The sequence below is a fragment of the Neovison vison genome, chromosome 5 (genome assembly GCF_020171115.1).
Source record: "Neovison vison isolate M4711 chromosome 5, ASM_NN_V1, whole genome shotgun sequence".
NCBI lineage: Eukaryota > Metazoa > Chordata > Mammalia > Carnivora > Mustelidae > Neogale > Neogale vison.
The window spans coordinates 92,682,412-92,706,738 of record NC_058095.1 but is presented as its reverse complement, the minus strand read 5'-3'; the positions used below and the strand labels follow the sequence as shown (position 1 = coordinate 92,706,738).

The 24,327-nt window shown below is 42.2% G+C and overlaps 1 protein-coding gene across 2 annotated transcripts in view; it reads left to right on the top strand.

The window, feature by feature from the left end:
• FLT1 (fms related receptor tyrosine kinase 1) overlaps positions 1–24,327 on the top strand; it is a 177,184-nt gene that overhangs the window by 44,917 nt on the left and 107,940 nt on the right. For both annotated transcript variants that reach the window (XM_044249518.1, XM_044249519.1), the window contains exons 4-10: positions 7,425–7,549; positions 11,083–11,245; positions 11,358–11,494; positions 13,978–14,152; positions 15,323–15,440; positions 17,774–17,943; positions 18,359–18,518. In XM_044249518.1, coding sequence (XP_044105453.1) covers positions 7,425–7,549; positions 11,083–11,245; positions 11,358–11,494; positions 13,978–14,152; positions 15,323–15,440; positions 17,774–17,943; positions 18,359–18,518 — 1,048 coding nt within the window. The remainder of the gene's footprint in view (positions 1–7,424; positions 7,550–11,082; positions 11,246–11,357; positions 11,495–13,977; positions 14,153–15,322; positions 15,441–17,773; positions 17,944–18,358; positions 18,519–24,327) is intronic.

Here is a 24,327-nt window from a genome sequence, read left to right as displayed (position 1 = left end):
TTTTTCTTTCTGATGGCTGTTATAAATGGAATTGTTTTCTTTATTTCATTTTCAGATTGCTCATTGAAAGTATATAGAAATATAATTCACCTTTGTATATTTTTCTTGGCTCCTGCAATCTTGGTGAACTTACTTATTAGTTCTAATAGTCTTCTTATTTTATTTATTTATTTTTTTTTAGTGAGTTCCTTAGAATTTTCTATGTGCAAGATTATGTCATCTGAAAATAGAGAAAAATCTTACCTCTTCTTTTCAAATCCGGATGCCTTTTATTTCTTTTTCTTGCCTAATTGTGCTGGCTGGAATGTTTATTGCATTATTCACAGTAGCCGTGGATTGCGGCTACTGTGTATAGTATAATGTTGAATAGAAGTAGTGAGAGTGGACAACCTTGTCTTGTTCCTAATCTTAAAGGGAGAACTTCCAGTATGTCATCATTAATGTGACATTAGCTATTAGGGCTTTCTGTTTTTGTTTTTGCTTTTGGTAGTTTTCCTTAACAGGGTGAGGAAGTTCCCTTCTATTACTGGTTTGTTGAATGTTTTTATCATGAAAGGGGTTTGGATTTTGTCAAATGCTTTTACTGTATCTATTGAAATGATCATATGCCTTTTGATTTTTGATCTTTATTCTATTCATCTGGCATATCAGTGTTAAGCCTATCTTGCATTCCTGAAACAAATCCCAGTCTGTCTTGGTGTCTCATTCTTTATATATGTATTTAGTTTGCTAGTGTTTTGTTGAGCTTTTTCTTTCATATCTACCCTCACAAAAGATAAAATCTGTGGCTTCCTTGTGGTGTCTTTGGTTTTGGTATCAGGATAATGCTGCCCTCGGAATGAATCGGGAAGTTTGCCCTTCTGTTTTAGAACAGTTTTTGAAGAATTAGTATTATTTTAATGTTTGATGGAATTCATTTGCCATCTGGGCCTGGGCTTTCTTTTGTGGGTAGTGTTTTGGTTACTGACTCAATCTCTTTATTTCTTATAGGTCCATTTGGGTTGTCTGTATCTTCTTAGTTCTTGAAATGAACTCTTGTTGACTTAGTTTCAGTAGCTTATGTCTTTCTAGGAACCTGTCCATTTCGGATTATCTAACTTATTGGCACACAATTATAATATTCCTTTATAATGTTTTTTATTTTAGTAATGGTAAAATGCTGGTAGTAATGTCTGCTACTTCATCTCTCATTTATTAATTTGTTTTCTCTCTCTTTTTCTTGTCTTGGCTTGTTTGTTTATATGTTTTCCAATTTGTTCATTTTTTTTTAAAAGATTTTATGTATATATTTGAGAGAGAACATGAAAGAGACAGTGAGAGAGAAAAAGCCAGGGTGGAGGGAGGGCAGAAGGAGAGGGAGAGGCAGATTCCCCACTGAACAGGGAGCCCACTGTGGGGTTCCATCCCAGGACCCCAGGATCGTGACCTGAGCTTAAGGCAGACGCTTAACTGACTGAGCCTCCTAGGAGCCCTACCCAGTTTTTTCATCTTTTCAAAGAACTAGTTCTTGGTTTCACAGATTTTTCTCTATTGTTTATCTGCTCTCTACTTCATCAATTTCTACTCTAATCTTTATTCTTTCTTCCCTTTTGCTTCCTTTAGGTTTAACTTTCTATTCCTTCCCTAGAGTCCTGAGGTGGAAGGGTGGGTCAATGATCTGAGATCATTCTCCTTTCTCGGTGTAGGCATACAGCTCTAAATTTCCCTCCACGCAACTATAAATTTTAGCTCCATCCCTTAAGTTTTGGAACATGACATCTTCATGTCCATTCATCTGTTTTCTCACTTTGCTTTTCATTTCTTCCTTGTTTCTTTAACTAGTTAGGAGGGTGCTGTTTAATCCGTGGGCCTTTCAAATTCATTGCTGTTACTGATTTCTGTTTTCATTCCACAATAGAGAATACTCTTAATATTATTTCTATCCTTTAAAATCTGTTGATGGTTGCTTCATGGCCTAGATTACAGTTTATCCTAGAGAATGTTCCACATGTACTTGAGAAAAATGTATATCCAGCTGTGATGGATGGGGTCTCTTATGGGTGTTTGGCCTCACTGGTTATTAGTGTTGTTCGAGCCCTGTTTCCTTTTTGATGCTCTGCATAGTTCTATTGAAATTGAGATATTGAGGGTGCCTGGGTGGCTCAGTGGGTTAAGCCGCTGCCTTCGGCTCAGGTCATGATCTCAGGGTACTGGAATCGAGCCCCGCATCGGGCTCTCTGCTCAGCAGGGAGCCTGCTTCCTCCTCTCTCTCTGCCTGCCTCTCTATCTACTTGTGATCTCTGTCTGTCAAATAAATAAATAAAATCTTTTAAAAAAAATTGAGATATTGAAATCTTCATCTATGATTGTTGAATGGTCTGTTTCTGTCATTTCCTTCAGTTTTTGCCTTGTGTATTTTGCTACTCTGCTCTTAGTTGCAAATGTTTATAATTATTATATCTTCCTGATGGATTGACCCTGTTCTTATTATGACATGTCCCTCTTTATCTCTAGTAACATGTCTTGTTTTAAAGTCTATTTTATTGAATATTAGTATAGCTACTTCAGCTTTCTTATGCTTGCTGCAAAGCTCTGGTTTGAATTTTCATAGGCTTTGATGGGCACTGGAAATGAGTGAAGAAATTACCTCTTTTCCTTTTTTCCCCCTTCATCTTTCAAATGAAATATTTTACCAGTCAACCAACTCTCCCTGAGCATGAAGTAGAGTTCCCCACACAAAGACCTACGTGATGTGAAAACTCTTGTGTCTAGATAGAACCCTTTCATGGGATTGGTTCATCCTCTTCATGTCATCCTCAACAAATTAAAATCGCATCCTCTTCTAAAACAACGAGGAGGCCTCATGACCAGAACTTAGAGGTAAGGAACTAAAATTAAAGGAAAGGGAAATCAGGAAAAATTTTATCAAAATCAGAGGAATACGAAGGTATTAGGAAATAAGACGTTTAGTCTTGAACTCCTTAGGTCAGAATAGCTTCCCTGAATTCTTTGGGTCATTCACTTGCCCCCAAAGCAGTGGAAGAACCCCCAAGTGATGCTATTGGGAAATGGCATGGAATGAGGACGGCATACCGGGACCTCTGTGTCTATGGGCCTGACTGTGCCAGAGTGAGCACAGATTTCAAAAGGAAAAAAACACATTTAAAAAAACAGGTATAAACCATTCAGCAAGGGCCCCTGTTTGATCATCTGCTGTGTCTGAGCCCACTTGCTGTCCTGGAGGAGGATAGCCCCTGCCACGAGAGGAGCACACCTCACATTCGGTGCCAGTTTCCTGTCCCTGCTTTGAGCTCTAGGAGTTCAGAGAGGGGATGGGTGGCGTGACCTCTGCCTAGCTGTGTGTTGGCGCGAGTCCCTGGTGACAGTGTGTCTGCACCGCCAGCACGCCGACAATCTTTGGAGCAGCTCTTCCTTGCTCAACGACCAGCCAGTTTGGTTTCAGGAAACCACTCTGCAGTGCTGGCTGGGTTCAGAAGTCATTTTTAATTTTGTGACAAAGACAAATATGTCCTATGGGAGTAGTAAGTGGTTTTACTGGTGATATTAATGGAACTGTGACCTCTTCTCTATCTATGGTCCTACAAAACAAAAAATGTTTGTATTATAATATGTCAGGCAAGTTCATTCTTAGCCCTTCCTTGAAGCAAATTGCAGAGGAAGTATACTATTATTAAGCCCAGAGCATAGTGTGTGTGTGTGTGTGTGTCCGTGTGTGTATGTGTCCACAGTCATAAGCTCTTTGGCAAACATGGGGGATTTTAATGCTACTGCTGACTTGATACAAATGAGGTATCTTGAATTGGGTTGTGATGGACACAATTCACTGCATTGCTGAGCAGAATTGCAGGGGGCCCAGGGTTGATATTGGTATTGGCTTATAAAGGCCAATAGTTGTAGTAAAATTCAAGTGTTGGGAGGCTCCAAAGTGGCAAAGGCAAAGGAGACATTCAAAGACCCATCGAACTCACCTCTTCTATTTTCATTTGGGGTGGGTGTTCATTCACCTAGAAATGACTACACTGATGTTTACTGTTTCCCGCACAAACTTTTTATGCCAGTGTCCTTTGTAGCAAATAGTTGCTTAAGAAGACAGTAAATTAAATGTGAAGGATTTACAGTTTAGTTATATGAATTAAACCATTTCATGGTGTTTGTGTTTACCTTGGGACTCACAAAGAAGACAAAAATATAAACTCACAGGAGGAAGGAAAGGAATGATCAAATCCCAATAGTTTCTGCCTGAACATCTAGCTCAGCAACTTTATTTAAGGGAGGAATTTTGTGCTGATAAGTGAATCTTTGTCTCTGTATAATTAACTTTTCCTCTCTGCATACATTGCTACACCACTGAGCTCTCCAAATAGACATATAACTATTAACTGTGCAGTGTTCGTGTGTCCTTCTATTGGGCAAAACTAAAGTAAACCAAATGCAGAATTGATAGTTTTCCTCAGGTAAGAATGGATGCTGCTTTATAATTTGAGACTTAAATTCAGTATTCAAAATATTATAAAATAATACATGATCATTCTAAAAAATCTGACAAACATATAGGAAGGTAAATAAGAAAATAACAACAAGCCACTACTCAAACATTTAAGTGTATTTGTTTTTTTCCCTATGCCATATCCGAATACATATTTATGCCTTTTATAGTTAAGATCATGGGTATAATCTGTGATTTTCATATATCCCAACCCCCACTCTCCATAAGTTCAAATCTCTCCTAATAATAAGTAACAGCCAGCACATATCCAGTATTAACTGTCTGCCACGTACCATTCTAAGCACTGTACATTTATTCCTTCATGTAACCCTCATCATAGCCCTTTGAACTGGATTTTGCAAAGGAAGCACAGAGAGTAAAATGATTTGCCTGAGGTCTTCACAACCAGGAAGGGGCAGAGCCATGCATGATTCCATCCCAATTGGTAAAGTGTGAGCTCTGCACCCCCACCATGCGCTGACTCCCTCTGACTTAGCCTTGTAACCGCCCTGTCCCCAAGCCTGCCCTCACAGCCCTCCTGCCCCGGGTGATTGTCCTCTTGTCAGAATTTCTCTAAAACTAGACTGTACATCCTCTCCCCACCGCGTGTGTGAAAATCAGCCTTCATCTCTGAAGAGCAGTTGCCAGCTACAGCCTTTGTGGGCTGAGGAGGAGGCAGGAGCTCCAGCCCTGAGGGCGGTACGGGGAAAGATGGTCAGGAGACATTGGCCTCCAGGCCTGGCTCTGCTCACATCACCTCACGCATTTACACCCTTGTCTTATCTGTCAGAGGACAGAGTTGTTGGAGAGCTCTTCCTCCATTTTGTTAGGTGGTTCATTCATTCATTTACCAAACGTCAGACTGAGATGAGTACTGAGAGTCCGTCTCCTCTCCTCTAGGAACTCATCAGCCATTTTGCAGCCAGAGAAGTAACCTGCCAGTTCAATGTAGAATATGTGAAATATTGTTATCGGAGAATGTGGAGAATTTGGGGAGGGCCGCTAAGGTGGGGATGGAGAAAGGGTATAAGGAAGGGGCTGGCCTAGCAAGGCTTCCCAGAGGACAAGGAGGAATTATTTAGAAATCTAGGGCATATGAGCTAGACTGTGATAATAGGGCCTTTCTAGTGTCTAGTGTGTGTCAAATGAGTCTGTCTTAAGCAGGCTACACCAATGTCACTTTTTTTTTTTTTAATTAAATCTACAGGAATTTATTGTCTCACATTCTAGAACTGGAGGTTGAAATCAAGGTGTCAGTGGGGCCATGCCCCCTCTGAAACCTGTAGGGGTTTCCTTCTATGTCTCTTCCTACCTGTGGTGGTTGCTGGCAATCCTTGGCAACCCCCGCCTCGCACCCCATCACTCAGTCTCTCCCTGCATATTCATGTGTTTTCTCCCCCCACCCCATGTCCCTGACCCTAGGACACCCATACTGGAATAGGGACCCACCCTCCTAATTCCACTGACAGCAATCCCGTTTGATCCAAACGAGGTCACATTCTGAAGTACTGGGGTTGAGGACTTGCGCATTTTGGTTTTGGGGGGACACAGTTCACCCCACAACAACATCATAGCCACCATCTAGTCTAGGCAACCACTGCCTACTCACTGCTCCATGTCTCCATTCAGCATCCAGACTGAGCTTCCTAAAGCCCAGCAAGCCTCTGGGGGGGCTTGTTGGGTCTTTCAGGTCCAGATGGAGAGAGTTAACAGCAGACTTCTTTCCATCTGGCTGTTTAAGGCTAAAGCCAAGGGCGGAAGGTGGCACAGTGACTCCTGAAGAGATCTTGAGATTTCAGTGGGTTCCTGAGTGTGAGGGCTTGGTAGACTGTGAATGTTTCTGAAAGATCTGATGCTGATTCTGGTCCCCAGAGGAACCACAGAGAAGCTGAACAGGTGGTTTGAATCCTTATGGCCTCTGAGACTTGGCCAGATGCCCTCCTTTTGAAGGGTGGTATCTTGGTGATGATGTAAGCCTTTTCCAGCCCCCTCTGCAGGTGCTGGGACTTACTCTGCTATTAGTAGATAACACTGCACATATTAAAGGAATCTAATAGGCCTGGGAAGTCAACGCAGTCCTCAACACGGCTTCTCCAGACTCTCCCCTGGCCCTGAAAGCTCAGAGCTCCTCACTCCTTATGAGTCTGCAGGAAAGGTCTAGAAAACCTTTAAGTCAGGATCCTGTCATTCAAATGCTAATCCTCTCTACAAATTGACACCTCTGCATTACCTCTATCTGCTCCAAAGTCAGCTGACCATTGTACCCAGGGCCCTTGGAGGCCTTACAAAGGCTCTTGGAGGCTGCTTCCGGAGGTACTTAACATAGCGGTGGGAAGAAGTTTATGCAGAATATTCTCCTTTCTTTCTCCTTGCACTTTTATGGCTTTTTGCAATGGTGACCTAAGCGCATTCCCCCTCCCCACCCACCCACCCCCTACATCACAGTTGCATCTTAGGGCAATGGGGCAATCTGAGCCAAGGTCAAGACCTGAATAAGGAATTTGGTTTCTTTTTTTTTATTATTATTACTTTTTTAAAAAAGATTTTATTTATTTGACAGAGATCACAAGTAGGCAGAGAGGCGGGCAGAGAGAGAGGGGGAAGCAGGCTCCCCTCCTAGCAGAGAGCCCAATATGGGGCTCGATCCCAGGACCCTGAGACCATGACCCAAGCCGAAGACAGAGGCTTAAACCACTGAGCCACCCAGGTGCCCCAAGGAATTTGGTTTCTTACAGAAGCATTCTGTTTCTGGAAAAAACAAAGAGGGCCAAATTCAAAGATAAGAATGCAAATTTATGGATTATATTAAGGGGGACATGTGTCAGTGAACGTCTGCCTCACCCAGCTATGGTGTCTAGATGTTGATACAACCATTTATATATATATATATATATATACACACATATATATATGTATTTTTCATTTTCTTCTCATTCAGATACAGGTAGACCTTTCTTAGAGATGCACAGTGAAATACCCGAAATTATATATATGACTGAAGGAAGGGAGATCGTCATCCCCTGCCGGGTCACATCACCTAACATCACTGTGACTTTAAAAAAGGTAAAACCGAGCAATGCTTCTCTCAGAAAATCTTTTCTGCAAGTGAGCACAATGAATTTCAAGTCCTTTTATCTCTCTGGAATGATTTTCTTACAGACATTTGGGCTGCTCAGTGGACTTTTCTCGAATATCCTTTTACTATAAAGGATGAGTGCTAGAGGTCATACCCAGGCATGAAATAACATGACACGTTTATGTGGGCATAAATTGGTGTGAATATAATGAAAGAACGAAAATCGTGCATACGTTCATCTAAGGCCACAAATCTAATTGTCCGCAGATGTGAGAAAAACCAATTCTGTTGCTTATCCAAATTAGTAACTTGGCAGAGAGGGATTACTCCAGATTTTTGCTAAGGACAGAACTGTGAGACAGGTGCCTACAGCCACCAGCTTTTGTTTGAGTTGTGAAGTCCCAGTAACAAAAACTTATGTCCTGCTGGGCAGCCAAACTTAGCTGCTTAGGGAAAGGGGAAAAAAGTGGGGAGGGGGCGCAAGAAAGCCATACATGACATTTTTTTCTTCATATCATGTTGTAAATTATGCATGTGAAGGAAGAAAAAGATTTGGGATGGAATCTAATAAAGATAAAAACTAAAATGTGACATTCCAGCTAATACATTGATGCTAAGAGTTTGGGAACAGACTAGGGCCTGAGGTGAACAGGTACTCCCCAAATGGAAAATAGTGGTGAGTCCTGAGAGCTTTGAGGTTTAAGAGGAAAAGTTTAGGTTGTCCCAAGGTAGCGTGAAGCACCACCGTCGCACTTGGGTTCTCAGGAAGTGTTTGGTGGTCGTAGTAGTGGAGTCAGAAAAACTTGGAGTGATTTCCGGTATCACTGGTCGGCCTGAAATCCTGCAATATGTAGGAGGTGTCTCTCCTGGTCTTCTTCCCTTGCATTCACTTTCCTACATTATTGATTTGATTGAAGCCCTCAGGATAGTCCATCAGTGACAGGTTTTAGCTTCCATTATATCTGTGTGTCCCCACCAGTAATTATAAAGTCACTGTATTTCAGAGCTGAGAGCATCAGAGGATTCAAAACCAATGGTGGAAGGAAAAACTGAGGTCCTGGGGGAATTGGGGAGTTGGGGACCTCCCAGACCACCCTGGGCATTGGAATCCATATCTTGAGTACCTCCATGCTCTTGCCACCTTTGCTAACGGTTTAGTTCGTGCTGGAGAGAGACCGCAGTGGTTAAGAACAGAGCCTTGTGCCATGCTGCGTGGATTCTGATCACCCAGCCACTTAACCTGCTGGACCAACTGGCAAGTTATCAAAACTCCCTCCATCTCAGTTTCCTCATTGGAGAGATGGGAGTGACTACAGTCACACCTACCTCACACTGGTGTTAGGAAGTAACTGAGGTGATAAGCTGAGCCCCATCAAGGGTTAACTATTATTATTTACCTAACAGATTAATACCCAATACTTGATTTATTATCAAGTGACATTTACTATTAGCGTGGTATCCACGCCTCTTAATCTGAGGTAATAATCACTGTGTGATTAATATGGAACATGCCATAAGGCTGTGGTACGTCTCTGTTTTGGGCAAGCCCCTTGCCTTTTTGCTCTAGTGCAGATCATTTTTCTGTGGTAAGAAACAGTCCCAAATTCCCCCATGTAAAAATCTGAGGGGGGGGCTTATTTTCTCTGTTTTTCTACCTAAGATCTATAATACACTTGAGAGAAAGAGAGAAGGAGGAAGGGAGGGAGAGAGAGAGTGGAAGAGAGAGAGAGAGAGAGAAAAGCATGCTGTTCTCATAGGGATTTGGGTTTGCCACATACATACTGAAGCTATTCTAGTTATAAGAGCTTTCCCTTCTACCCCTCCTCTTGTCCCTTTTAACCTGCTGTCCCTTCCTTCTCTCCCCCTCAACTACCCCTGCCATAGGAGCCGTGGTCAGCTGGAGGCAGCCTCCCTGTCCTGTCCTTTCTTTCAAGGCTCTTTCTCCCCTGCCTCTCTGTGATACTCATAGGCACCGTCATAGCTGATGAGCTACATGGCCTTCTGCTAATTCAGCTCAGAACAAAGTTTCTTTGTCAGTAGAATACTGCTAGTGGCGGTAAGGGCAGATCAGTAAGTGAAACTTCCTCTGAAACTTTAAAGGAAACTTCAGTATATTTCTGAGTTGTGCTGAGGAAGTTCATCAGCAAACCTTTCTTTTAGATTCGGCCCAGGCTTGGGGTCGCCTATGTTCAAAGCATCATAGCTCTCAATCCCTGACTGAAACTTGTCTGAGCTTTTCCCTTAATAATTGGTATCAAGTTAGAGAAAGGTTCTTTTTCTCCCACTGGAGATAGAGCTTCTCTGAGCCTACAGATAGAATCATGATTTACTAGAACATGAAATGCCTCCTTCACTTGCTTACAAGTTCTTCGTAAACAGGGTGCAGCTCATTTCAAAGCTGTGGGACATTCTGGTAACACAGACCCACACAGACATGCTCCCTGGGAGAGGGCGCTGGGGTCGCCTCGCAGAGGAATTTCTGCCATGGAGTTGCAGATCCCAGCCAGATTAGGTCCTTCAACAAGCACAATAAATAAGTGATAAACAGATAAGCAATGCCAGGTGCACTTTTTAAAAGAAGAGGAAAAAGATCTGAAAGGTAATCTGATTCTCCACTGCCACCCTTTTCCAGCAGGGGGATAAGTCACAGTGGTAGTTAGAGATGCCTCTGAAACTGGGCCGGGAATCTGGTATCAGGGGAATGTAGCTGGGCCACTCAGTGGAGCAATAGCCCTTTATAAAGTCTCATCCCCAGGCGGACTGTTTATACGGTAGTCTTTAAAAATAAAGTTCTTGGCGTCCAGCAGAAGGCATAAGGGAAAATCAAATCATGGATTCCTTTCTTCTGTCTGGACTCATGGTATTTGGGAATACTTCTAAGAATCTGAGAATGCCTCACTCATGACAGTGTCTCTGGGCTCCACATCTGTTTGCAGCTGACTTCACTGTCTGTCTCCCTGAAGTTTCCCTCCCAGAGGCAGACTCGAGGCCCTCAGCCTTCCCAGAATGATAACGCCAGTGAGCACCAAGTGAAGGCTATGTATCTCAAAGGACTGGGAATTACTTACAGTCCTCTGAAGACAGCTACCTCTTTACTAAATCATGCAAAATGGGAGGACAAGTGATGGCTTGTTAAAAGCTCCAGATGACGAGGCTCAGGAAGGTGACCTGGCGGACCCAGTGGAAAAGTTCCTAATTGGTTTCTCAGGCCGGTCCGTGACAAGGGTGATTCCCAGAGGCCAAGGGATAGGCACCCCCCCCCCCTCCAAGTCTAACATGACAGCTAGGTCCACCCCGGGGGGTGCTGAGGCTGATAATGAATTACCATAATTTATCCTCATCGTGTATTTCTTGCTCCTCGCAAAGCAAACTAAAGAGCCAAACTGGAGTTTTTACCTCTACCATTTTCATTTTCCATGAAAACTGGGATTTCACAGACTACAAGGGAAACACTATTGTCACAGTGCTCCTACGATTTTCTTAAAGCATCTTCTTTTTTTTTTTCCTTCTTCCTTTTCAGTTTCCCCTTGACACCCTGATCCCGGATGGAAAGCGAATAAGCTGGGACAGTAGGAAGGGTTTTATAATAGCAAATGCAACGTACAGAGAGATTGGCCTTCTGACCTGTGAAACGACAGTCAACGGACATTTGTACAAGAGCAACTATCTCACCTATCGACAAAGTAAGTGGGTTTCCAAAGGCATGAGGGCAGGCCAAAACGCTTCAGTGCTTCCTTGCATAATGAGACCTTGATTTAGGGGGGAAAAAAAAAATCTCATTTCTTATGCTTGCAGCCAATATCATCCAAGATGTCCAGATAAGCACGCCAAGCCCAGTCAAGTTACTTCGAGGTCACACTCTTACCCTCAACTGCACTGCTACCACTGCTTTGAACACAAGGGTTCAGATGACTTGGAGATATCCTGGTGAAGTGAGTGGCATTTTCCTCTGGCTTCTGGAGGGCAGTGTTTCTTTCTGGCAAGGGGCTTGCCCCTGGGTTTTGGAGGTGGGACAAAATCAGCATCTTCTGACTCCTGTGGCGGTTTGAGCGAACAAGGAAGCTGTGGGTGTGGTTTGGGGGCTTGGCTCGTCTGATGTTCCATGAGTGTGTGTGCACAGATACGGTCTTTTGATGTCTGGAGGTTTTGTTTTGAAGTATATAGGCTGGTATTTCTATTGCATGACTCCGGGTGGAAAAGGGGATTGTTTTATCCTTGGAAACTGTTCTCTGGGATTTAGAGATGAGAGGGAAATTTATCACTCAGTGCCAGGCAGGGCCTATCTGCGGTAAGAACCACAACAAAAAGTTGTTGTCAGCGTGTTAATTTTAGATACCAGCAGACAGCGAGGCACCTGATTGGAGCATGTTTGGAAAAGATATTCCAAGCCAGTCGGCCAGTATTCCCTTTGTTCAGTGAAAAAGGAGCAGTGCTGTCCTTCAGAAAAACGAGAAGAATGGAGACCAAGTTGGGGCTCCTTATTCAGACAAAACGTCCCCGCAAACAAACAGTCCTGGTTTGCAAACGTGTAGATGGGGAATTGAAGATCAGCTGTTAAGAAACTTTAACTGTCACTGTGGCCCCATTGGCTGTGTGGCTGCAAAATGGAGGGGGCGGATCCCAAGCCCTCTCGTGTGCCTTGTCATTCAGATTGCCCAATCACAGAATTAACTGATGATTAAATTATATGCCAAAGATTAACACGGCAGCCCCGAGCTACTGTTGTTTCTCGTCAAACATCGCTTGCCATGGAAATAGAATAACTTGGCAACAAAAAAATGGAACGCATGCCCTGAAGGATTCGTCCATCGAATTTTCTAGAAAGTGATAGTGTTTCATTTAAATAAAAATGCTGTGACTTGTGGCAGTCGTTTCTGGGTTTTGATAGAAGTCAGCTATTCTTCAATAAACAACAAGAGGGAACAAACTCTTACCCTGTTGGTGGGTAACCGCCAGTTAAACCTTGGAAAATGGCGCTGTCCAGTAGAACTCTGTGTGACTTAAGTATCTTGTCTGACTTTTACAGTCACCACTAGCCACAGGTGGCTAAGAGGGCCTGGAGTGTGGTTCCTGTGACTAAGGAACTGCATTTCTTATTTGAACAGCCACGTGTGGCTGTTGGCTACAGAGCCAGACAAAACAGTTGTCTGAAACCCAGGATCAGCTGTTTTCCAAAGGCAGAAACAATACCAGTGTTACTCAAATTTGGGAAGGAAGGAATTCTCTAACGGAGAAGATGGAAGTAATACCTATAGAGAGTGGCTGAAAATCCCTCAGGCTGGCATTTAAGGGAAGGCTGCTTTGATTTTTGATGGTGGTGGTTGGCATCTTCTTTCTGTTTACTGCCAAGAAGGAAGAAAATGGCCTCCCCATGTGTCTGTTCCAGCAGGGCAATATAAGGACAGCTGGGTAGAAGTTTCCTAAACATGGCACAGAAGAGAGCTAAGTTCAAGACCCAAAGACCAGTTCTGTACTGCTTTCACAGTAGGTTTTTTTTTTTTTTTTTACCCCATGCCTCCTCACATGGCAAGGATGGAGAGGGAGACATAACATATTATGTGTTATAAAACGCAATGCTAAAAAAAGAGAGAGAGCACGAGAGAGGGAGAAGGAACAATGGAAGGAAAAGGCAACGTGATCTCATCTTCCCAAAACCAGGAAGGAGGCATTGTGACCAGTTTATGCTGCTGAGCCTTGGGGCCTGCTCCTGGTGTGCTATGGTACAAACATAGGACCACGGCCCACCACCACCACCACCACCATCAGATGTTGCCTAAGCTTGTAGATGGCTTTGCATGGCCTCAGATCCATTCTGTGTGATTTAGCAGAAATTGGTAAGCCTTGCTCAAAATAGTGAAATGATGAGAGCAGGATTATTACACCTCAGTGGGTGGAGCCAGGACTCCTGATTTTTTCCTTCATTCCTAGTAAGGGAGCAAAAGAAAACTTGTGCTTAGAGAAACAGTGTCATGGAGTCAGGCACCAAAGATACTTACTGCCTAACTTAGCCACATCTCTGCCCAGAGAGCTGGTTGCTGTTTAGAGAGGTGTGTGCTGGAGGGAAGGCACTAGATTTATATCCTCCAGAGACCTGGGTTTCCTGCCCATGGTGACCTCCGAGGCTTCAGCCTCTTCATGTCTAGAAGGGCTGTGATGCTGCCTATCTCCCCAGTGAGAAACTGCTGGTTTAATGTATGTGAAAGTCCATCTGGAGAGACGACATGCTAAATGAATGCTCCCGTGGCAAATATTGGAAACGCACCGAGACACAGTTTGAGTTCTAAACATCTTGGTGTTAGGTGGGTTTGCTTCCCAGCATAAAATGTTGATCATCTCAGCGATGATGCTGAGAAATGCTCTCACCTTGAGTGTGAACAGTTACTACGTCCACCTTTGCTATACATTTTCTTTCTAGAAAAAGAAGAGAGCGTCTATAAGGCAACGAATTGGCCAGCGCACATCCGTTGCCATTGTGTTCTACAGCGTTCTGACTATTGACAAAGTACAGAACAGAGACAAAGGACTTTATACTTGCAATGTGAAAAGTGGCCCGTCGTTCAAATCTGTGAACACGTCAGTGCATATATATGGTAAGCCATTCCTGCTCTGCTTTCTATCATCATGGATTTGGGACAGGTTCTATAAAAAAGTACATTTTCTTTTGGCCAAGAGGTACTCTATCATGAATGATACTACTTGGTTCCCCTCTTCCTGCTGCCAAAAAAGCAAAGCACATTAAGTGTTGTTTAATACTTTTGAATTAGAGAATCTTTTCCTTGCCAGTTTATTGTGGTGAGTAATTCAGTTAGATCATATTATAACCTATATTAAGCTCTTTTCTTAGCATTTCATATAAACAATACAGAAAAATATGACAGATTGACCTTTATTTCTCAGGTACTGCTGTGAGTTAGAGAAAAATGTGGTGGGATAAGTTATTTAGAACTGATGTGATTTTATCCTCAGTATTACTCTGATGAAATCCTGATATTGTTGCTTAATGCCAATAGGCAAATTCTGTAAAGAAAATATTTAAACATCTTTAGAATCCTTAAAAACCTCATTTATCTCCACTGTCGGGGGAAAAAAAAAAAGGCAAAAAGCAGAAACTCTTGAACTGTCCTGGCAGTGGCTTGAGATGTTCTTTTGATTTTCTCCAGTAGGGTTTTTTGTTTTTTGTTTTTAAATCGGATCATTTGTTTTATGGCACCTAAAGGAACTTTCTCCCATCATACTCATCTTGGGCATGGTAGATTTTCAGAAGTCTCTCTACTTTTCTGTGATTGCCATATGGGTATTTGAGATGTTCCATTCTCTGTGGCTCTGCCTCTATTTTTCTGTTTTCCTCGCAACCCTCTCACTTGAATGTACCTCAGTAGTTAGTGTACTTCTGGATTATTTTATTCAGGGATCAGTATTTGGGCTCCTTGATAGTCTTTTTATTTATTTATTTATTTAGAGAGCTCACAAGTAGGCAGAGAGGCAGGCGGGGGAGGTGGGGGGAAGCAGGCTCCCCGCTGAGCAGAGAGCCCGATGCAGGGCTCAATACTGGGACCCTGAGTCCATGACCTGAGCCTAAGGCAGAAGCATTAACCCACTGAGCCACCCAGGCGCCCTGGGCTCCCTATTGGTCCTGATCGGAATTCTGCTCTGTTTGTTCACTGCTTCCACCCTCCTAGGAGGCAAGGGTTTGGGCTGCTGTTGCTCTTTTAAGATAAACAGGGCCTTTCCTAATCTCTTCATCGCCTTTCCTCTCCAAGATAAAGCATTCATCAAGGTGAAACATCGAAAACAGCACGTGCTGGAGACCACAGCAGGCAAGCGGTCCTACAGGCTCTCTGCGAAAGTGAAGGCATTTCCCTCACCAGAGGTTCTATGGTAGGACCATAATTATTTTCCTATCAGTTTGAGATATGCTTTGTGAGTAGAAAGATGCAGGAGCCCAATGATGGGAATTCCTGAGAAAATATCAAGAGAAGTGTCTCCAGACCCCAGTGGAAAGCCAAGAACTGAGTTGATTTCTGGGGCTGGGAGCAAAGCAGGTAGGTGGGGCTGGAGGGGAAGGGGGGGATGTCCCAGGATGGAGTGGGAGATGAGGTGTTTTTGAGCGCTCCCTTCAGTTCAGCCCTTTACACGCTGTGACTAAAGTTCTGCATCTCTAAACTTCCCTATGATGTCAACATCCTTTGAATGGAGTATGTTGGGCAATGAGTAGGAAGCGTCTTGAATATCTAACATGCTCTATTAACCCTGAAGAAGTGGGCCCTTGTAATGAGGATAATAATTCTTTTATTATCTGAAAATAATTCTTTTATATACAGCTGGGATGAAAGTTCCAGTCTTGTTGTAAAATTAAACAAACATTAAGAGAGACAAGACTTATTCAGTTGTAGGGGTGGAGGAAAGGACCTACTTGAACTAATTAAGGTTTTTTTTTTTTTTGGCTCGAAGTTTGCATATTCAGAACCTCCCAAAGCAGGTTCTTTTTGTGTTAGTACAACACCTGATATAAAACAATGTAATCTGTTTACAATCTGCAGTCATTTTGTTAAATCATTTTTAAATGCTAATATCTTTGGCTCAAACCATTACATCTTAAACAAAGAGTACAGTACAAAACCCATTAGGAAAACAACCTGCACAATATGGAAATGGTACCATTGTAGAATCACCTCCACCAGCCCTCATTTTGCGTACAATATCACAGGATTGCAGTGTTTGTTTTCAGTTTCCTCAAATAGTTAACAGGGAGTTAAAGAGAAAATTAAACTTTGTGCTGCGCCCCTTTGTGGCATCACGGTAGAAGAGAGGTCTTTTTTGTTGTTTTATAATGTACAAAAAGTCCAATTGTAAATTTTTCCTGTGAGTGTAGGTTAATTCCTTCATTGGAACTTAGTCCAGGCTATACATTCCCTCCTTCAAAAGGGTCTGAGAGTATCCCCATCTATTAAAGAGTGCTAATTTCTTTAGTAACTAAGCTGCTAGGACCTAAAACACATACACAATAAGTCCATCCATCTTTGAAAACACTGACTTGTTCATGAGAAATACAGTCAATTTTTTTTTTAAAGATTTTATTTATTTATTTGACAGAGAGAGATCACAAGTAGGCAGAGAGGCAGGCAGAGAGAGAGAGAGGAGAAGCAGGCTCCCTGCTGAGCAGAGTGCCTGATGCGGGACTCGATCCCAGGACCCTGAGATCATGACCTGAGCCGAAGGCAGTGGCTTAACCCACTGAGCCACCCAGGCGCCCAGAAATACAGTCAATTAAGGTGACATCTGCAGTCATAACATAGAGCATAGTCATTTCAACCGCTTGGGAACCAAGACCCATTAGTGTACAGGACAAGGTAATGTTTGCATGGATATGAACTAATACCATTTCCAATATTAAAACTGCCTACAGAACTCAGTAAACTCCTAACAGATTAAAAAAGACCCGGCTAAAGAACTGTGCAATTTAATGAACTTAGACTTGTAGCATTAAATCTTTGAGAAGCTCTAGAAAATTTGGAGAAACTGAGGGTCACACAGACAAGCACAGAGTGGCAGAGCTGGGACAAGCATTCAGCCTCCCGGCTCTCAGTTCTGTATGCAACTGCGTGATATCTAGGCATTGATTCTATATTTAAAGTTAAAAAGAATTTTTTTTTTTTAAGTTTTGTACCTTTTGTTTGTGAGTTTTGTGCCTTAACTGTTCTTCCTCAGGGGAAAAATCTTGATAATCTTGATTTTACTATAGCTTATGAAAGGGACAACTGGTGTGACCATTTATACAACTAATAAGAACTCCACATGAGACCACAATAGGAAAGTCTATTTTTATTTTTATCTGGAGAAGTGATCTAGTTGATCTGACTTACAATGGCCCTTGTATTGCTGATGAGGCCTCACCAAAACTGAAAAACATCTCGATGGGATCAGCCAGTGCTGCTGGGTGAATTCTTAAGTCACATGGGTACCTTAAAACCCTTGCTTTTCTTTCTCCTTTCAACGTACTTCTTCGACCTTGCCAATAAATGTGAAGTGTTTCTCCGCTTAAAAACCACACCTGGATTTACTGAAAAGTTGGTGTCTACATTTATAAAATTAATGTGGAGGACTAAAGGCTTGGAGAGTCTCAACTTGAGCTCACAAACGTAAATGACAGTGTTAGAATGATCTCTGAGAGGCTGTGGGGAATGACTTCGCGATCACACTCTTTGTCACAGGTTAAAAGATGGGTTCCCCGTGACTGAGAAATCTCCTCGCTATCTGGTTCATGGCTACGCATTAATTATCAAAGATGTCACTGCAGAAGATGCCGGGGATTACATGGTCTTGCTGGCCATAAAGCAGTATGGCGTGTTCCAAAACCTTACCACCACTTTAATTGTAAATGGTAAGTTTGTTGTTGTACTTTCTTCCGGTTCAGGAAAATTGGGGAACCAAAAGTCAATAGAACAAAGTCAGAGAGAACACACTTTTTTTTTTTTTTTTTGAGAAAACACACTTTGAAGTAATGGTTTTGAAAACTGCATCCGCCTCCATTGTACTGATTTCAGGTCTGCTCATTATCTTCCATAAGCAATATGATTTTTTTAATCATTGTAATCATGATGTACATACCATGGAATCAGTTTTTTACTGTTATCAGAACACTTCTACCTTAAAAAAAAAAGAAATGACCATAATGACAACAGATATGTGTTTGTTTCCCTGACATCAACACCAGGAAAATGCGGTCCTTCGTGTGGTAGCCTGGGAGAAAGTTACTGGACAGCTCTTGACTTCTGTCCTGTTCATCTTCCTTCCAGTGAAACCCCAGATCTATGAAAAGGCCGTGTCATCCTTTCTAGACCCGACTCTCTATCTCCTGGGCAGCAGACAAATCCTGACTTGTACCATTTATGGCATCCCTCAACCTACAGTCACATGGTACTGGCGTCCCTGTAACCATAGTCATTCCAAAGCAAGGTAAGGACCATTTGTTTCCTGACTAACTTTCAAATACTTGCTATACTTGGACTCAAGATTCTTTAAAGGACATAGATGGAAGTTGACAAATGGGATACGCAGTTATCTTTGGAGCAAAGGCTTTCCTACCCAAGGGAAAAAGTAGGCAATATCTACTCTTCTTCCTTACTCATTTCTAACCATTTCATAATTTTTCTCTTTAGTTGATAGCTTTAGGAGCGCAGGGACAGAATCAAGGTCACCTTGTGAGCCTTTTTTGAAACTCAGGTTGGAACTCCAGTCTTGTTTTCAAAGGAGAACCTCCAGACTTTGGCTAATTCAGCTGTCATGGTCTTCCCATTTCTCATTTTGTGACCATTGGATAGGATAGAAGATCTTCCCTGCCTGGGGATCACTTCCTATTGTAGGCTTTGCTCATGCTCTTTCGTTCATTTGAAATGTGCTTCCACCCATTGGCTGCCCCCTGAGAAGTCCTTCCTTATCCTCCCAGGCTTAGCTTCTTGGAGAACTCTCCTGACTGCCTCCTTCAGACTCCTTTACCCCTCTTCAGTAGGAACCACGCCTCATTGACACCTTCTTACTTTGCTGGGTTTGCATGCATGTGTTTTGTCTCTAAGCCCTGAGCTGATTGAGAGCACCTCTGTATCTTCAGGGGCTGGCACACACAGTAGTAGAGGCTTACCGTGTATTTGCTGAGTGGCCGCATCCCTACCTTCTGGTCATTGTGCAGCATTTCCTTGCATCCTGTTGATGACTGAGTCCTGTTTGCTCTTTTCCCATTTTTGTTTAGTCTAGAGGAATGATGCTAAGGACAGTTCATGAGAGCTAATTTGAAGGACAGGAATAGAATCAATAAGCGCAACAATCAGATACTATTGAGACCGCCAAGAACAATCATTCTGCCACAGTAACTGCCTTGTTGCTTTTAACTCCACTTGTAGAATGTTGGGGAAATTCGCTATTTAAAACAAAAACAAAAACAAAATTAGCTTGAGAATAAGTAAGACGACTCTAGCTTAAACAGAAGTGTCTGTTTCGGTTTCTGGATTGTTCCTGCCATTTCAACTTTCCATCTTGTGTTGTAATCTTTTGCTTAAGGTCTTTCATTCTGATAGTGAAAGCTGCTGGTGAGTCCTGGGGTTCCTGAGAAGTCACTATTTCCACATTTGTCCCAATTTCTCATGGGAATGTCATTTTCTAAGAATAGAAATAAGGAGAAATTGTAAAGCTTGAAAATCTTCTTTACCCTGTGGATGCTTACCCCAAAGGAGAGTGAGATCTACTGAGATTTTGTGTGACTTTGCTAACTTCGGGGTAGGCATCCATATTTGGGTCTCCATTCCCTTAATTCCCTGGATATTTGTGCTAACTTAAAATGCAAGTAAGTGAAAAATAACTAAATAATTTAAGCTATTTGGAGAAAAGTGTAAAGTTAAATTTTCAGGTAATAACATAGCCTTTTATAGTTGTTTTAAATTTTTGTTTTGACAATAGCAAATCTAAAATTTCAATTCCAGGGGCACCTGGGTGGGTCAGTCGGTTAAGTATCCAACACTTGATTTTAGCTCAGGTCTTGATCTCAGTGTCGTGAGTTTGAGCCCCTTGTTGGGTTCCATGCTAGGCATTGAACCTACTTAAAAATTTTTAAAAAAATAAAATTTCAGTTCTATTTAGGGAAGAGCTAGGAACTCTGTTAGAAAATAACAATTATGAGTGAGGGATTATAATGTTATAAAGTTGGGTTTGAATAATGCTAGTAAAATATGGTTTGGGGAATGAAGTCATTGTAAGTAAAACTTTGGAGACATTAGCTCTCTTTTTCTGATTTCTTTTTGGTACATGGGATCCTTCTCCTTGTGTCACAGAGTAAGCTTGCCAAGGTCTAGAAAAATGTCTAATTCCTCTTCTCTCAAGACTCAGAGCAGTGCCTCAGGTCTTCAGTAAATGATTTTTGACCATTGACTTATTCTTTCATCAAGGTACTTTTTTAACCAATCATAAGACATAAAAAATGAAAGCTTTAACTTTTTCAGTGATGCTTCATATAAGAAAAATATATGTTGTTGCTTGAAATTACCTGATACAAATGTGCATATCCATAAGTTTTTTTGTTTTTTTTTTTCCCCCCTAAGTCAGCAGACCAGTTAGCCTACCTGTGTCAGGCCCAAATTCGGTGCTTGGTGGTTATATCAGTACCTTTGACTTAGAAATAGTTCAGAAATATATACAGGACCTCTGTGCTCTAGGACACAAATAGAATAATTCCACTTCACCCTGTCAGAGAGATAGAAGCTAAAATTGACAAAGAAATGGATCCTTCTTTAATTACTAGAAATTTTCAAATACATCTTTAGGTAAATATATTTCATATACTTAACACCTAGATTCCATTGCAGATAGGAATTTCAGTGAATGACATTTGAATAAAGGAGGCTCTATTGCATGAATTTTGAGAATCTTATTTTGAGTTACATAGTGACATATTTGTTTGGTGATATCCCCATGACATGACAGTCAAAAGAGATTAAATGATTAATACATATGCATTACTCGTGAGTATATAGACTAATTCTTGGTATTTAAATTTTAGGTTCTACCTAAAGGACATATCTATATGTGGACACAACTGAAGCACTAGGTTAGTTTTGAGGTTTAATGTGTTTAAGTAGATCAGACTTACTAATTGGTTTAATATGGCCAACTGGTTCATGTGTCTAAGTTAAAGAGGTTCAGACTTAAATTGCATAGTTTTCTGGAGTCCGGCAAATACCTAAATATATCTTAAAGCTGTTAGAACTATTGTTCAAGTAGTCCATCTTTGTGGAAATTAAGAACCATAAATAAAATGAACAGGAATTTCCTCCTGTGATATACTGCTGAGCTGTGTTTCAGCGATGCTTCTGATTCACCTCGAGTTTGTTCTTATAAAACATTAGGAATGAAAGAAAGGAGGGAAAACAGTAGTTACTTTTCAACTCACATTCCTAATGAGCTGAGAGGAAATACAGCAGAATCTTCTCCCCTTTTGCTTTTCTGCACCTTTGGGTGGTAAAGTAGTAGGAGAGCTAGAAAATTTCTTTTGAATCTTTAATAGCATTAAAATAATTCATTAATACCAAATGAAGTGGGATTTTGGATTTTTCCTCATCCTTAGCAACTAGCAGAGAATTACAAGTAGATACTCCTTAACTCATTCCAGGTCAGTGGGGGCATAACCGAGGAGGTGTGCATAAGGGCAGTTAAGCTCAGAGTACCTTTCACGCATGTGTAGTTTACAGCTTCTGCTCATGTAGAATACAGATAATTCCACGCACTTCACAGAGACAATATGAGGTTCAAATGAGGTCATGTATTTGGGAAAGGTATAGAGTGCCATTGAAATGGGCAAGGTTGTGATAGCTGCTTGCAGTGGGATAAAAGTGTCTAAGGCTCCAAAACTTTTTTTTTTTTTTAAGATTTTATTTATTTGACAGAGATCACAAGTAGGCAGAGAGGCAGACAGAGAGAGAGAGAGGAAGGGAAGCAGACTCCCCACTGAGCAGAGAGCCTGAGGCAGGGCGGATCTCCATCCCAGGACCTGAGGAGAAGGCAGAGGCTTTAACCCACTGAGCCACCCAGGTGCCCCCCAAAACTTTTTTTTTTTTTTTTTTTAAGATTTATTTATTTGTTTGACAGAGAAATCACAAGTAGGCAGAAAGGCAGGCAGAGAGAGGGGGTAGGCAGGCTTCCTGCTGAGCAGAGAGCCTGATGGAGGGCTGGAAAGGAAGGCAGAGGCTTAACCCACCCAGGTGCCCTAAGGCTCCAAAACTTTAAGGAACTTGAAAAGAATTTCTGCCTACTATAGAGCTAGTTTCACAGAATTGACAATTTTTAACCTAAGGCTTCTGAGAAATGAACACAAGTTGTGGAAAATAAAGTGTGATTTTTGCTGTGCTTGAGAAACAGATGTAGTAGGTGTGGGCTTTAGACTCGAGGAAAATATAACACAATTTTTCAAAAGAAGAGAAAGGAAGGAAATACAAATGAGTTAGGCAAAAGCAAAAGGAAGATGACACAAAACTGTGCAGCGGGAAACTAAAGTAGCCGTCCCAGTTTGTGCGGCCTCCCTTACCCGCTCATTTCCTGTCATGGGAGGAAGTGGTTCTGACCTGTGCGTTGGCAAAGGCCAGGGTGGGGCAGGGTGGGGCAGAGTGGGACATGGCATAGCCGATTCCTACTGAGCGAATCCATAGCAGATTCTAGAACTCCACGTCCCCCCTGGATTTTGAAGTACTGAGGGGGACTACTGACCTGCCCATGCAATGAGCTGGTCTTCCTCACGTAGTCCTTTGCCACGGCACTGGTTCCATCTCACAGGGAGTCGTGTGGATGACGTTGTCCACTGCGTGGAGACTGGTCTCTAAAGGGAAGAGTAACCGTCTTGGACTGGAGGGGAGGGACCCCTTCTTTGGGAAATGAAGGAGATGGATTTGTGGGGTCCTGGCAGGAAATGGGGACAACAGCCTTGGCTTGAGGCTGGTACTCCAGACCACCAGTTCCATTTTTCTCAGGAAGAGTCTGAGATGTCTCAAGACTACTTTAACTGACGCATGCTTGAGCACCCAGGAGCCCAGCCAGTGACTGACTGGAGAACTTCAGGCCTGGCTGGGTCATTTACTCACCGCAAACAGGAGGGTGGTGAGCGGGCCACTGCTGGGTCATCCTCTCTGATGCTCGCCGTCAGCTCATTAACACGGCTTGGCTTCCTTTCCATGTCCAGAGTCTCCCCAGTTGTTTCCGAGGTTGTCTTGTCTTCCTTCTAAAACTAAGGCCTGCTCTCTAAATGTTGAATGTGTCTGGGTCTTTTCTCCAGGGACGGTGGCCACTGATGACTCCAGCTTTGTTTTTAGAGCGCGTATGCTTTCCATCACAGTCTACTTTAATTCCCTGCCCCCAGCTAACTATCGAGGTCACAGATAACACTGATAGATGATAATGGAATGACCTTTAGTGGGAAAAGACTGCTATGTGTATTGAGTTCTTTGTGAAAATCTCATTTTCTTCATTGGCTCTCTGTGGCGACCAATGAGAATACACAGAGAGAATCTTCGGCTGCTTCTGTGGCATTCACATTGTTTGCATCTTACAAATGTGTTGTGCATATCATCAGGGTTCAGCCCAAGTACACTGTCACCCTTCTGTTCATCGCACCGACTGTGTGCAAAACAAAAACACACACCGTTAGCCTTCAGCATGTATGTTTTAATGATACACCATCAACCATAGTGGGGTGTTACTTATTTTCTGTGTGTGTACCTGGAGAATATCTAATTCCCAGTCTCAAGGATAGAGACCTGGGAAGCAAGGAAGTGGGTTCTATTCTTGGCACAGGCCTTGACTTCTGTGTGACCTTGGCCAGTTATTTAATCTGTGCTTCAATTTCCCCTTCTGTAAATGGTAACGGCCCTGCTTCCCCTTTCCTATAATACACAGCTATTCATGAGTGAAATGAGAAAATCTCTTAAAATGACGTTTTCTTCATTCAAAAAAGCTTGAAATAATTTCCTAGTTGTGGCACACGGATATTTCCCTTCTGCTTCTTACAAATTATAAAGCAATTTGACCTGAGGGTTAACTCTGAGGGTCAATGCCAAATTCACTGAAAAAAAAAAAAAAAAAAAAATCGACCTGTGAAAGTTGAATGGTTATAAGAGAAGTCTTACATGGAAGTATGTATTCTGTGGTACAGAAATACCTCAGTAATTATAATGCGAGTAATCACCCATTTTAAAAAACAAAAACCCACTGCTCCTCCACTGCTGATGTCAAC